Source organism: Rhinopithecus bieti, unplaced genomic scaffold, assembly GCF_001698545.2.
Source record: "Rhinopithecus bieti isolate Rb0 unplaced genomic scaffold, ASM169854v2 scaffold_9899, whole genome shotgun sequence".
Taxonomy (NCBI): domain Eukaryota; kingdom Metazoa; phylum Chordata; class Mammalia; order Primates; family Cercopithecidae; genus Rhinopithecus; species Rhinopithecus bieti.
The window spans coordinates 2,127,852-2,139,756 of NW_016806979.1; the positions used below are offsets into that span (position 1 = coordinate 2,127,852).

The 11,905-nt window shown below is 56.3% G+C and overlaps 1 protein-coding gene across 1 annotated transcript in view; it reads right to left on the reverse strand.

The window, feature by feature from the left end:
- Positions 1–11,905, reverse strand: part of RPTOR (regulatory associated protein of MTOR complex 1) — a 424,190-nt gene that overhangs the window by 67,014 nt on the left and 345,271 nt on the right. Inside the window, exons 18-21 of the mRNA XM_017879553.1 lie at positions 11,165–11,305; positions 4,083–4,200; positions 3,042–3,182; positions 2,095–2,253 (exon numbers count right to left, since the gene is read on the reverse strand). Of these exons, the coding sequence (XP_017735042.1) occupies positions 2,095–2,253; positions 3,042–3,182; positions 4,083–4,200; positions 11,165–11,305 (559 nt within the window). The remainder of the gene's footprint in view (positions 1–2,094; positions 2,254–3,041; positions 3,183–4,082; positions 4,201–11,164; positions 11,306–11,905) is intronic.

Below are 11,905 nucleotides of genomic sequence, written 5' to 3' on the forward strand. Positions count from 1 at the left end.
GACGGCGGGGGGAGTGTGCAGGGTGGGGAGACGGCGGGGGGAGTGGGCTAGGGGAAGACGGCGGTGGCAGGGGTCCCACAGACCTGAACACACACATTAGGAAGGAAGAAAAACTCAAAGTTAATAAGCTATTTTTATTTTGCACTTGAGAACTGAAACAGGACAAGAGGGTGATCCTAGAGAAAACAGAAGAAAGGAAACAAAATAAAGTACTGGAGTAGAAAAATAAAGATAAAATAATGCAGTAAATTCACAAAGCCTAAGTTAGAACTTGAAGACACTAAAGAAATGAACAAATATCTTAGAGGACTAATCAATAAAAAGGGGAAAAGGCAAATAAACAACAATAGGAATAAAAGGGGACACATCTAAAGAGACAGCAGATTGGGAATGACAGAGCAGCTAGAACAACAAAGAGACAGCAGACATTAGAGACTCGTGAGAATACTGCAGACAGCCTCAAGGGAAAGAATGAGAATACTTAGCTGAGTGGAATAAAATCCTAGAAAAATAAAAGTTTTTGAAGCTAGCTTAAGAAGAAATAGAGAGTGTAAATAATCCTATCAGCATTAAAGAAATGGAATACAGAATTCAAACCCACCCTCACAACATCACACTAGCCCAGACAGCTCAGGGGCAAATTCAGGGGAGGCTTCTCGGAAGGTGCTGCCGGATGGAGGCTCTGAATGAGAGGGGAGCAGTACCATATGCCCGAGAAGAGCTTCCCACCGAAGCCCAGGCTGGGGGCCGGGAGTGCCGGGGCCCAGCAGAGCTGGGTGCAGCGAGTGAGGGGTGTGTCGGACGTGGGGCTCCATGGTGGCAGGGGCTGAATTCTGAGTTTGCTAATTAAAAAAAGGAACAAAAAGGAAGAAGAAACGAGAACCAGCCTCACAGTGCCCTGACAGGAGAACGCATAGTGGAGCCACGGCAGATGGCAGAGGTGAAGGAACAAAACCTAGACGACCACCAAAGATACAGATTGAAGTCAGAGCCAAAGAAACGGGTTTTGCAGGCACCCGTTGTGCGACGGCGCCAACAGGAGGTCAAAGCCTCTAAGCGGGTACCACGCATGTGCCAGGGCTCACGGCCAGAGAGGGAAAGGGTAACATCACCAGAGGGAATGGGACCGGGGTGGGCCCTGGGGCTCGACCTCTGTAATTCCTTAAGCTGGGAATACAACACACACACACACACACACACACGCACACGCAAGTCTGTAAATTTTTACATGGCTAAAATGTTCCTTAATATGAAAAAAATTCAAGTGAAGCCGGTAAGCCATTCTGGATAATCAGAACAAGAGGAGAGGAGGCTCGTTTGGTTAAGGCCTAAATCTGTTACCAGCAGTGTGAAGATGAACACAGCTACACAATAAGAAAACACAGTGAATTCCTGCTTCTCCTGCTTTACATCAGCAATCCTGGTGGTAGAACCCAGGCACACACCATTCATGGCAGAACAAGAGAAGAATCTGACCCTTCTATCAGATTTCCATTTCCAGGCAGTGCTGTGTCAAGCTGCTGGGATGGAGGGAAAGTTCTGTAGAGATTCTGCAGGTGGGCAGGGCGGGGACGACAGCCCCCAGCCCCAACCGCAGGGCCCTCCGCCTCTCACTGTGGACACTCCGTGTGGGGGCCGATCTGGGCACTAGAGGATGTGAGCAGCTTCCTGGCCTCACCCACTGGGGCAAGGAGCACCCCTACTGTGCCCTAGTTGCACCTGCGGGCAAAACCAGCCCTGGTTGAGAAGCACTGCTCTGCATCACCAGGGTGTCTAGCACCCATGAAGAACGTTCATCCATCTACGGAAGAAAGATGGAAGGTTCTGGCAGCCTTCCCACCCGGCCAAGCTGGCCAGCTCCCATGGCTCCGGAGCGGCCTGTAAAATACCATTCCATCACAACAGTGATTTCAACTTTCCCGCTTCCCCCAGCAAAACATTCTCACTTCCTCGCAGTCCAGCTGACTTTTATTCTTTCTTTTGAACAGATAGCTTCGACACCCACTGACCTGATGCAGACACAGGTTTGTGCTGCTCTGTGTGGGGAGGAGACCCTCGGGGCCCCTCGGAAGCAGAATGGGCACGCAGACTCACCGATGAGGGAGTTGAGGGAGGAGTAGGAGCTGGCACGGCGCATCTTGTCGATGGTCTCGAAGGACAGGATGTGCTCCTCATTCTCGGGGCTGCCCAGGGTACTGCTGGCACTGCTGCTGGTGCTGAGGTTTCCAGGGGAGAAGGCCACCGCGCCGCCAGCTGCCCGAGACACAGTGGGGTCAGTGGGGTGCTCCCGGGACCCTCCTTTTGGTCTTACAGTTAATGGCATGACTATGTATTTTCTTCTAAATAAAGCTCAGCACACCCAGGCACAAACACACCCTGGTGCACACACACCCTGGTGCACACACACCCTGGCGCACACAGCACACCCAGGCACAAACACACCCTGGCGCACACACACCCTGGTGCACATACACCCTGGCGCACACACCCTGGTGCACACACCCTGGCGCACACACCCTGGTACACACACACCCTGGTGCACACAGCACACCCAGGCACACACATACCCTGGCACGCACACACCCTGGTACACACATACCCTGGCACGCACACACCCTGGTACACACACCCTGGCTCACACACACCCTGGCACACACGCACCCTGGTACACACACCCTGGTGCACACATAGGCACAGGCACTCACTGATCTCCCTGGGAGCCAAGCTCCCCACCCACAGACTGGGGCAGGGCACGGCTCTCCAAGGAGCCACTGCTTCGCCTGTGACTACACTTGAGCTCTGCACTGGTATCGCGCCCGCTGGCTGTTCTGGGGACTGGCCTATGCCTCCTTGCCATGCTCACGTCTGAAAGGGTGACTCCAGACGAGGACAGCTGGCTCATCACCATGTTGCCAGATGGGACCTCAGGGCATGCACTTAGAGAAGGGGCAGGGGCAGAGTGATTCTTGCTCAGATAAAAAGTTTTGGAAAATACAACCCCAATCTCTCCCAATCCAAGAACCCAGTTTCCAGGATCTTACATTCCTCTGTCAAGCTCAGGTTCTGCAAAGATTTGTTGAGGCTCCTGGCTGTGGCGACAGCACGGATGTTTCCGTAGGAGCTCACGGAACGAAGTCTGGGGGTGCATGGGCTGTCTCGCACTGGGGTCAGACTCCCTCCCTCTGGGAAAGAAGGAGAAAGACAAGCTACAGTGGGCTTCCAGGCGCAGGCCGGCGTGTCTTCTGACACTCAGCAGCTGGGACACTCAGTGACGGCAGCTGCTACCTGTGCTGGAACGAATGTGAACGCAGGAGCTGCGCAGCTCAGGGAGACTCAGACGTGAGCGGAGGCTCTGCGGGATGGCACTGGACAAACGACAACCGCTTGTCGCTCTGTGGATATTAAATTACAAAAGACAACAGGGGAGAAGCTGGTGGCTGCGGCCTGTCCAAGTGCACACGAGGTGCGTGGTGACGTGGGCCGTGAGCCGTTCCCCGGGAAGCCGCATCAGAGCAATGGCCGGCCGCACTCATCCGGCTCCCCCTTCTCCCTTTCTGGGCTTCCTACAAGCAGTGAGGCTTCCCTGTTGACGACAATCCCCTGCACGGCAGAGACGGCTGTGTGGTAGGGGAGGGGCTGCCAGCAGCGATGAGAGAGGAACTGTACTCTCCAGTCAAAACGACACGTGTGAGAAAGGACTCCTGACATGACTCACCGAGCCATGGAGCCAACGGCAGTGTGATGAAATGACTCACGGCAGGAAGACGGCCCCTGCGCTTTTCTGCAAGCTCCTATTGCAGAAGTTTTGTCATACTTCAAGGTTTCTGTGAGTTTAATTCCCAAAAGGGTAAAAGAAAGGAAAATGTAAGAGGGTCAGTGTGGCCCGTCTTTCCTGTCCTTTCGAATCTGACAGGTGCCTAAAAGATGAGAAAACAGGGACCCCTTGCGGCAGGTATCTGGGAAACCTGAGCTTAGACTCTGTGAGAGTCAGCAAGCGGCCAGCAGTTCTGAGACCGGGCCGTGGCCTGCACTAGAACCGCCAGGCCAGGTGCTCAGCGGGTTCACAGGAGAAGACACCGTACCTGTGGTCGCTGGAGAAGGCAAGGGGTAGTTCTTTTCCTCTTCTATGAACTGCAGGGCCACGGTGCAGAAATTGCTTTCATACTGAACCACGAGATGACTCAGAGCCACCACCAGCTCCTGCCGAGAGGGAGAAGGGACAGTAATACTCACTGGGGCCAGAAAATGATTGAGGAGCAGCAGTGAGACTTGAGTCACCAACAGAAAAGAAAGGTTAAGACAAAGGCGTGCTATCGGCATCAGAAAAAGGGACCATCGCTTTTCGAACCCAGAAGCCTTGGCATAGCAGTGCTGTGGAGACGGCAGGCCAGCGGCTCACGGGGGAAGCCCAGAATGCCTGCCAGGATCCTCACCACTGCTAGATGCGCACGACGCATGGCGGTCTCATAAGGACATGGTGAGTCACAGGACTCCAGACGGAAAGGTAGGAGGCCTCACAGCCTCTTGCTTATGGTCACCACTGGGACCCCGGCTGAAAATGCCGCTTTAGATCACACCCGATGGCTGGCGGCCTTTCTAGATGTGAGCACCCCAGGGCCGAGCGCAGCGGACAAGCTGAAGCTGCTCCTTTCAACACATGTGAAACTTTCACTGGAAGACGTTTCTAGTCCCTAAGAGGGAATGGGAAAAGTTGTAGAACTAAAACATCATCTTTAGGCCCAAACGCCTTGGTCCAAGGAAACAGACACAATTTGCCTCTCTTTTAGGACAGTTCAGTGCTGTGACAGGAACAGCGGAGATCCTAGAAGTCACTGGGAAACAGAAGGGGGATGTAGGTTTAAAAAACAGAAGGAATGCTTTTTTCCCTACACCAACTTTCTCTGCCTTTTTTTTTTCTAAAAAGAAAAAAGATGGATTCTTAGCAGAAAGCCAAGTGCTGCGAGAGGACCCCTTGCTTGTTGCGTGATGCTCCCGTCTCCGCAGCGACAGGATGAGCAGGCTCTGGATGGGCCCACCAGGGACCAGGGTCTTCTTGTGGGCCCACTCTCCGTCTACACGCTCTGTCCATGCACGCTCCCACCCCAGCTTTACACGCCCTGGGCTTCCTCCTGTCGTGCTTTGTGGTTTCCCTGATGCTGGCCCCTCACTCTCCTAGCTCCAGGCTGGCTGTCCAGCTGCTGGCTCTTCACCTGCACCCCAAACTCTCCCTGCCCTGTGAACTGTGGGCATCGTCTACTTTCCATTCAGCCTGCAGCGCCCTCCTGATTTGCGCCGATGGAACTGCAAGTCTCGCACTGCTCAGAATGGAGCCCTGGCATCACCCTCCACTCGCCCCTCCCGCCCTGCTGGGCACCAAGGGCCGTGGCCCAGTGTGCGTGTTCACTGCCATGGCCCACACCCCGGTTCTAGTGCTCATCTCCAACTGCCTAAGCCACTGTCCCAGGCTCCTGGACAAACCACAGAACCCGCTGCCTTCCCTGGGCAACAGGAGTGAGGCGCTGCCCAGACGGGGCCTCCAACAAAGCGAACACCCACTGGGCCCCTTCCAGAGAAGATCAAGGCTGCACCTGTCTTCAGAAAGTACCGATTTTTTCCCTTTCCTTCTGACATCAGATGAGAAAAGCCAGAGCTGGGCCCTGGCATGGATTAACGTGCACCGAGGTGGTGGGCCTTTCAATTCAGCGGAGGTCAACAGGGGCCACGTCCATTATTCAAGGGGAATGTCCAGAGAGCACTCACTCCTGAACACACATCCTGCTGCATACGGGGGCCTCGCTCGGAGCCGCACATCCTGCTGCAGATGGTGGGCCTTGCTCTAAAGGCTGCTGCCTGGCACACAGCAAAGAGTTCTCCTTTGCGTCAGACCCTTCCTGCCCTTCCTGAATGGAGCTGGGCTCTGACAGCAAGACACACACGCACCGGCCTTCTTTGGGATATTCGTGCAGAACCCATCAGAGGGTCTGGCAGAGGTGCTCAGCCAGGGGTGTGGGAGCTCCCCTCTCTCAGCTTTTGCAAGATGATCTTGGCTGGTGTTGTCACGTGACCCCTTCCCTCTGGGGGCTCCCCAGCAGCACACAGACGGGGAGGTCACATTAGTGGCCATGGGCTCCACACTGACCAGCTTTCCAAGGTGTTCTGACCGGTCGCTTGTCAAAGCCATTGTCTGTCCTCCTGATCCCTGGCTGGGGCTGAGCAGCCTCCCTCGCAAGGCAGGCAGCTTCGCCTGGACTCACACTTTGACCTGTCAGCTCAGCCCTTCCTGTCGGCTCCCCACCTTCGGAGTCCACGCGTGCTCCTAGAACCTGCTCCTTCACGGCTGGCCCCTTCAGCGAGGAGCAAGTCTACTCTTTTGTTGCTCAGACCCAAACCCCGGGGCTCCTCGTCTTCCTCTTTTCTCTACCCTCTCCGCCTGCGAGCAAGTGCTATGAGCTCTGCGTTCAAAGTGCACGTCTCTTCCTCCCTGCACCATCCCTGCAGCTGGGCGAGCAGCCCTTCTGATCTGGGCAGCCAAAGGCGAGGTCCTGCCTCCAAACCCCTCCAGGCCTCTGATCACGAACAACAAGGCTTATGCGTGGCTGGGCCACCTGCCCCACTGCCCTCCTGGCCTCTTGTACCCACGCCCTCTGATGGGTACGCCCCCTGCTCTGGGCCCCTCCCTGTGGCAAGGCCTCCCTATGCCCCCAGCCCCATCCATACTAGCTCTGCTCAGCTGCCACCCCGGCCTACCACCCTCATACCCAGCCCCTCCCCCAGCTCCAGGGACACTTTCTTGAGAGAAGAGCCAGGGTTAGTGCCCTGCGGGGTCACTGAGGCCCAAGCCGGACCAGTACGCAGCATGTGCCTGACAAGTGTGTTCTGGATGAGTGCAGCCCTCCCTGCAGGGGCGAAGTCTGTAACACATGGGTTACTTTCTAACCGTGAACTGGTGCCAGGACTCAAGGGCACATGCATGTGCTTGGGCACATGCCCTGCCCCGCTGGGGACCCACGCACCACCCGGTGTTGACACGGCTGGACTGACCATGGGCTGCCGGCCCACCTAGCCTCTGGCCCTTGCCCACCTGCCCTGAGGGCCGCCCACTCCACATTTCCAACAACACGGCACCGGGCAGCTAATATTTGTCTTGTGACCTGTGCTCAGGCATCATAAAACTCAGCTCCTGTGCCTACGGCAGGCCCGAGCAGCGTCCTGGGAAGCATCTTGGGAGACCAAGGCCTGGGATTACAGAGGAGATCCCGTGAGCCAGGAATTTCAGGCCAGCCTGGGCAACACAGCGAGACCCCATCTCTACAAAAAAGAAAAACATTAGCCCAGCATGGTGGCACACGCCTGTGGTCCCAGCTACTCAGGAGGCTGAGGTGGGAGGATCGCTTGAGCCCGGGAGGCAGAGGTTGCAGTGAGCTGAGATTGTGCCACTGTATTCCAATCCGGGTGACAGAGACTCTGTTTCAAAATAAAATAAAACAAATAAAATAAAATAGTATCCAAACAGTCCCTATTTCCTCCTGAGGCCATGACAGGGAGTAAGCCCTGATCCAAGTCCTGCTGGGCCCCTTCCTTGTGTGCGGCTCCTGCCCAGCCCGGCCCCGCAGAGGCTGGGGTGACACTGGGGAATCTAGCCCCACACTCCTGGCCTGGCCCTTCTTGACAAGCGAGGAGTGGCTGCTGCCTGCAGGGTTTGTGCTTCACAGACAAGCTGAAGTTCAAAATAATTTGGGGGGCTAAGCTGAATTTGCTGACTTTTAAATTTTGTCAAGTAAGCTCATCAAACAAGACAACAAACAAAACCTACTTGGCTGTCACCGTCACCCCACACAGGAGAGGACGCTTTCATTACTATCAAAAAGGAGGATGGTTGCCATGATCACCCCATACAGGAGAGGACACTTTTATTATTATCAAAAAGGAGGATGGCTGTCATGGTCATCCCACACAGGAGAGGACACTTCTATTATTACTAAAAAGGAGGATGGATGTAACCTTTTTGGTATCCAGTACACATTGCTTCTTTGGAAAAGCAGCAGTAACACCCTCCTCTCTCCCGCCCCGGAGCGCGGCAGGAGCTGCTCAGCCAGGTCTGCTCCCCAACCCCAGCCCCACAGCGGGCTCAGGACAGGCCCTGAGAAGAGGCTGTGAGAAGGGGGCCGGCTCCATACCTGCCAGGCTCCTTGCTGCTTGTGCCTGTGCCCAAGTCCCCTGCAGAGCACCGTGCCCACTCATGGTGGTTGGCAAACAGGAGAGAAAACCAGCTGTGATGCGGCAGGACTCCATGACGAAGACGGAGGCGCACCCCCCGAGCTGGCACAAAGGAGCTGGTGCACCCCCTGAGTCGGCCACCCCCCGAGTCGGCACACCCCAGAGTCGGTGCACCCCCCGAGTCAGTGCACCCCCCAAGTTGGCACACCCCACAGTCCGTGCATCCTGAGTCGGCACACCTGAGTCAGTGCACCCCTGGAGTCGGTGCACCTCCCGAGTTGGCACACCCCAGAGTCAGTGCACCCCCCGAGTTGGCACTCTCCACAGTCTGTGTACCACCTGAGTCGGCACACCCCAGAGTTGGTGCACCCCGAGTCGGCACACCCCCCAAGTCGGCACACCCCGAGTTGGCACACCCCCCGAGTTGGCACACCCGAGTTGGCACACCCCTCGAGTTGGCACACCCCAGAGGCAGTGCACCCCCTCAGAGTCAGTGCACCCCCGGAGTCTGCGCGCCAGTGCAGCCTGCTTGGGGAGGCCTCCTGGTCACACGTGAGTGATGATGTCTTTCTCTGACTCCTCACTAACCTTCCTCCCTCCAGACATCACCCTGCCAGCTGAGGTTATCAGCTCTGTTTGCTGCTTCTCCTGCTAGAATGCAAACCCCCTGAAGCCGGGAGGCATCTCAAGTGCCTGACATGGTACCCAGCACGGGGCAGACACCAGAAAAATACTTGCTGCAAGAGTGAACCCTGTTAGATTTGTAAGAATAGAGCACTTATTGAAGGCACATTCTTGACAGCTGGAGCCTGGCACTCACAGCTCCTGCCTTCAGCCTCACCCCACTGCCCCTCCTGCCTGCTCAATGGTCCGGCCACATGGAAGGAAGGTGGCCCTTAGCCCCTTCATCTTCCCCATGCCTGAGCCTCTGGCCACTGAGAAGAGGGGTGGCCCTGAGCCTCTCCATCTTCCCCATGCTTAGGCCTCTGCACACGCTCCTCCCACTTATCCAGCCCCTCCTGGGTGACGTATGACTCACCCTCCATAACCAGGTAAGAGCTCCCCCTCCACAAAAGCCTCTGCCTACCCCCTTCCCGCTCAGATGCAAGCACAGGCACAGCTCTCAGGAGCTCCAGAGCACTCCAGGCAGCACTTCTCAACAAGGCTCTGGTGTAATGACTGTACCTGTATCTGTCTCTTTGATTAGACTGCATGCTCCTGGAGGGCAGGGGCTGTCATCCCCCTCCACACACCCTGCCCAGTGTCCCCGAGACAGCTGTTTCCCGGTCGGCAGCACCTCCTCTGAACCCCATGGTGTCCTCGCAGGCCACATCTCCAGGATGCAGGTTCAGCAGGTGGCCGTGCAGGCCAGTGAATGCCGAACCACTCCCAGTGGAGGGTGAGCTTCATCTTAGTGCCCCAGCAGCCAGGACCACACCATGGGACACAACCCGGGACAGACACCCAGCCACAAGATGGCTCTTGGGGAACGCCTCACAGCTAACGTCCTCTCTATTTTCACATTGTTTTTGTAAAGAAGAAACAAAGCGTTCCTTACTTTAAAAAGAATTTTAACAGACAAACCGCTGATTCGCTGCTTTGATCAGTGATGTCCACTAAAGGTGATTTGATGTGGGAAAAAGAATTCCGCAGGGGCCGAGAGAAGCCAGGTTCAGAAACCCGGCCATGAGGAGAACGTGAAGATACCAAAGTCAGAACCAACAGAAAAGGCTCGCCAGAATCTCACTTCATCTTTTCAAGATTTCAGTAGAAAATGTAGCATCCTGATGACTTGGGCTAATTCTAGAAGGGAACACACGATAGAACGTGCCTCTCCACACTTCGTCTGTCTGAGGGAAACCTGGCCAGATCACGTCCCTCCCAAGTAAAGCGGTGGCATCTGCTCTCCCAACAAACAACCCCCAGATCCTGGTCCACGGCCCGTCTCCTGATAGAGCCCACCTCCAAGAGAGAGTCACACACAGCCAGCACAGGGACGCGCGAGGGGAGACACAGACTCTCCGCCCAGAAAGCAGCTCTGTGCTCCGGCTGTCGGATGAGTTTTCTGCAAGAGCAGCCTTCGATCTCAGCAGCAAAGGAGATCGGGAGACCAGTGTCTTGCTAAACGCCCCTTTTGCGCTGGGGTGGGTGGGAGAATTTGAGGGTATGTGGAACCAACTTTTTCTAGGGGTGTGAAACCTTGGACAATCATCAGTGACGTTCCTACATTTAAACAGGTGAGTAAGTTTTCAAGTTTTATAAAACTGTTTTGGCCGGGCACGGCCACTCACGCCTGTAATCCCAGCACTTGGGAGGTCGAGGCAGGCAGATCAGGAGACCAGGAGATTGAGACCATCCTGGCTAACACGGTGAAACCTCGTCTCTACTAAAAATACAAAAAATTAGCCAGGCGTGGTGGTGGCGCCTGTAGTCCCAGCTACTCGGGAGGCTGAGGCAGGAGAATGGTGTGAACCTGGGAGGTGGAGCTTGCAGTGAGCGGAGATGGCGCCACTGCACTCCAGCCTGGGTGACAGAGCAAGACTCTGTCTCAAAAACACAAAACAAAAAAACTGTTTTGTTCAGTTGCTGACATACAGCGGGTGTAGGGGGGACCCAGTACACAAACCTTCCCGCCATCTGTGGGCGGCTGCGTCTCTTTGGAATCGCAGTGGTGCCTGTGTGTGTTGCTCCCAGGCAGGAAGGAGACTACTACACAAGCTGCCGGGAGGCGCAACTGACTAAATGCCTTTAAATGAAGCAAACACACGGGTGTCTGGTAAAGAAATGCATTTTGGAGAGAATGAAACATGTAAAGATCTGCTCTCGAAATGATACACAGTGGAAACTGAGTGCTCCCTGCTGCGGTCAGGCCCACGTGGGCTTGGCCCCAGGTGTCGCGGGGTCTGGCCTGGGCGCCCTGCTGCTGCTAGGCTGGGGGTTCACGCACCTTCCGGACCATGGGGCTCCCGTCGCTGACCAGCTGGGCCAGCATCATGGCCACATTGTGGTCGATGGTGGTGGAGTGGTCCGTCCTCTCTGCAGAGTTGCCCACGAACGTGCCAAGGGCGAAGACCGCCGCACAGCGGACCTGCAAGGCAGCAGGGGGTCACACACATGTCCCACACTGGGCCATGCTGCAGCCTTTCTGCCAGGGCTGTGTGCGGGTGAATCCAACCCCACAGGTGCTTGCTGAACAGCTCTCCAGGCCCAAAGCTCTCCTCGCACTGCCAGAGTGGCAACAGGCAAGGAGGTGGGGAGCAGCAGGGGCAGCCGCCCAGCTCCGGGGGCGGACGATCAGGCTGCAGAGGCGGGAGCTGCATTGCCCCGGGAACTGAAAGACCAAACCAGGCGCCAGGGAATGTGCTGATGAACGAGGCAGGAGTTAGAGGAGGGGGCTGGGAGGGGCCACAGAGCGTGGGAGGGTGGAAAGAGGGGAAGGTGCAGGCACTCCTGGAGGCAGAGGGGCGTGGGGGTCCCGGAGTGCACCAAGCACACAGGGCTCAGCCAGGGGAGCGACATCATGTGGCCCTGGGGTTCGGGGACCCTGGCTTAGCCCTGTCTCTGACACCATGTGGTCCCGGGGTTCGGGGACCCCGGCTGAGCCCTGCCTCCGACACCATGTGGCCCCGGGGCTCGGGGACCCCGGCTGGCCCTGCCTCCGACACCATGTGGCCCCGGGGTTCGGGGA